This window comes from Buceros rhinoceros, unplaced genomic scaffold (assembly GCF_000710305.1).
Source record: "Buceros rhinoceros silvestris isolate BGI_N320 unplaced genomic scaffold, ASM71030v1 scaffold13118, whole genome shotgun sequence".
NCBI lineage: Eukaryota > Metazoa > Chordata > Aves > Bucerotiformes > Bucerotidae > Buceros > Buceros rhinoceros.
In genome coordinates, this window is record NW_010427511.1 from 1414 (window position 1) to 3046 (window position 1633).

The following is a 1633-nucleotide window of genomic DNA, read 5'->3' on the forward strand; positions in this document are numbered from 1 at the left end:
AGGGGTTGTGGGGTTTCGGGGGGCCACGAAGAAGAGGCCTGACTGAGAGGACTCGGAGGAAGGGCGCTTGGGCTTGTCTTTTGCTGTGTTCCTGTGCTGGGCTGCAGAGGGGTCCAGCATCTGAGGGGCTGAAGGAGGAGGCGGAGGCTTGAAGTTGGGTGGTTCATCAGGGAAGGTGGAGAGATCATCCTGCCAGAGGAAGAACAGAAGCCTTTAGGACAACACACTGAGAAGAGGCCTGACTGAGAGGACTCGGAGGAAGGGCGCTTGGGCTTGTCTTTTGCTGTGTTCCTGTGCTGGGCTGCAGAGGGGTCCAGCATCTGAGGGGCTGAAGGAGGAGGCGGAGGCTTGAAGTTGGGTGGTTCATCAGGGAAGGTGGAGAGATCATCCTGCCAGAGGAAGAACAGAAGCCTTTAGGACAACACACTGAGCCATGAGAACTTCCCCAGGCTCACAGTCACCTGCAGCCACCTTCTCACAGTGACCACGGCAAAATGAGCTGGTTTTCACAGAAAAGCCTTTCTGACCTCTTTGGCAGTAAGAATATGACTCACAAACAAGGACAATTAGAGGACAAACTACCCAACTTTTGCCCTGGTTCGCACAGATGCTACTCTTACTCACATGGTCAGAATCCTCCTTCCTGACTGGTCTGATTAATTCACTTCAGAGACCGCAGTGACATCCGCGCACGGGCGACGCAGCAAAGAGCTACAGAAGCTGAGGCAAAACTCAGCATCATCCATTTGCCTCCAGCTCCCACCCGAGGCGCAGCAGCGTGACGCAGGCTCTTACCAGGGAGATGTCCGGCAGCGTGTTGATGCCACTTTGGTGGCCGTCTCCACCAGCCTCCAATTCTGACGCGTTCTGATAGGGCAAAGAGAGAAAAGCAGGTCACAGCAGCAAGGAGCAACCACCACGGTGCCAGCATGAGAGGGAACATGCAGAGTGATGTGGGGCATTGCCCCAGCCCCCCGTGCAAGGCCAGTCTCTCACCCAAAAGTTTGGGTTTCCTGGGAGGTTCCCCAGAGACACGCACGTACGACCAAAGCTACTTGGTCAGGAAACCGACTCTCCCGAGCTACGACGTGTGCTCAAAGCATGCCGTGAACCGGATCTACCAGGACAATTTCCTCTTAACTCAGCCCTCAGCTCCTCCTGTTGAATGTGGAGGGAGGGGGGGAACCAGGTCTGAGGACTGCAGGGCCAACCCCTGGATCTTTGCCAGGAGAAAGGCAACGAAAAAGTTTAAAACTTCTCTCCCTGGCAAACTGGAGCAGGCACAAAGAGAAGCTGCTGCCACCGCCTTCCATTTCTGAGTCAAAATGTCACCAGAAAATGTCACAATGCAGCTCTGAACACATCCCATCTCCAGCAATCAAGAAGGACTTCGGGAACCTGCAGTCCATCTGCACAGGGGCAGCTGTCAACCAGGATGGACCCAAGGAGAGGACGTGGATACGGTCGAGCAGGGCAGTCGGGCACCCTGGCTAAGGGACGGCAGGGACGGCAGGCCTGGCGCTGCGCAGTGGTGGCTGGGTGCAGAGCTCTGCCCCGGAGAGCTGTGCCTAGCCTGGCCCTGCGTGGGGCTCAACCCCGCCGGTCCCACGTCCAGGCTCGAGCCGTGGATCTT

At 56.8% G+C, this 1633-nt stretch overlaps 1 protein-coding gene across 1 annotated transcript in view; it reads right to left on the reverse strand.

The window, feature by feature from the left end:
* LOC104498539 (whirlin-like) overlaps positions 1–1633 on the reverse strand; it is a gene marked incomplete at both ends in the record, with an annotated part of 25804 nt that overhangs the window by 496 nt on the left and 23675 nt on the right. Inside the window, 2 exons of the mRNA XM_010141932.1 lie at positions 228–389; positions 796–867. Of these exons, the coding sequence (XP_010140234.1) occupies positions 228–389; positions 796–867 (234 nt within the window). The remainder of the gene's footprint in view (positions 1–227; positions 390–795; positions 868–1633) is intronic.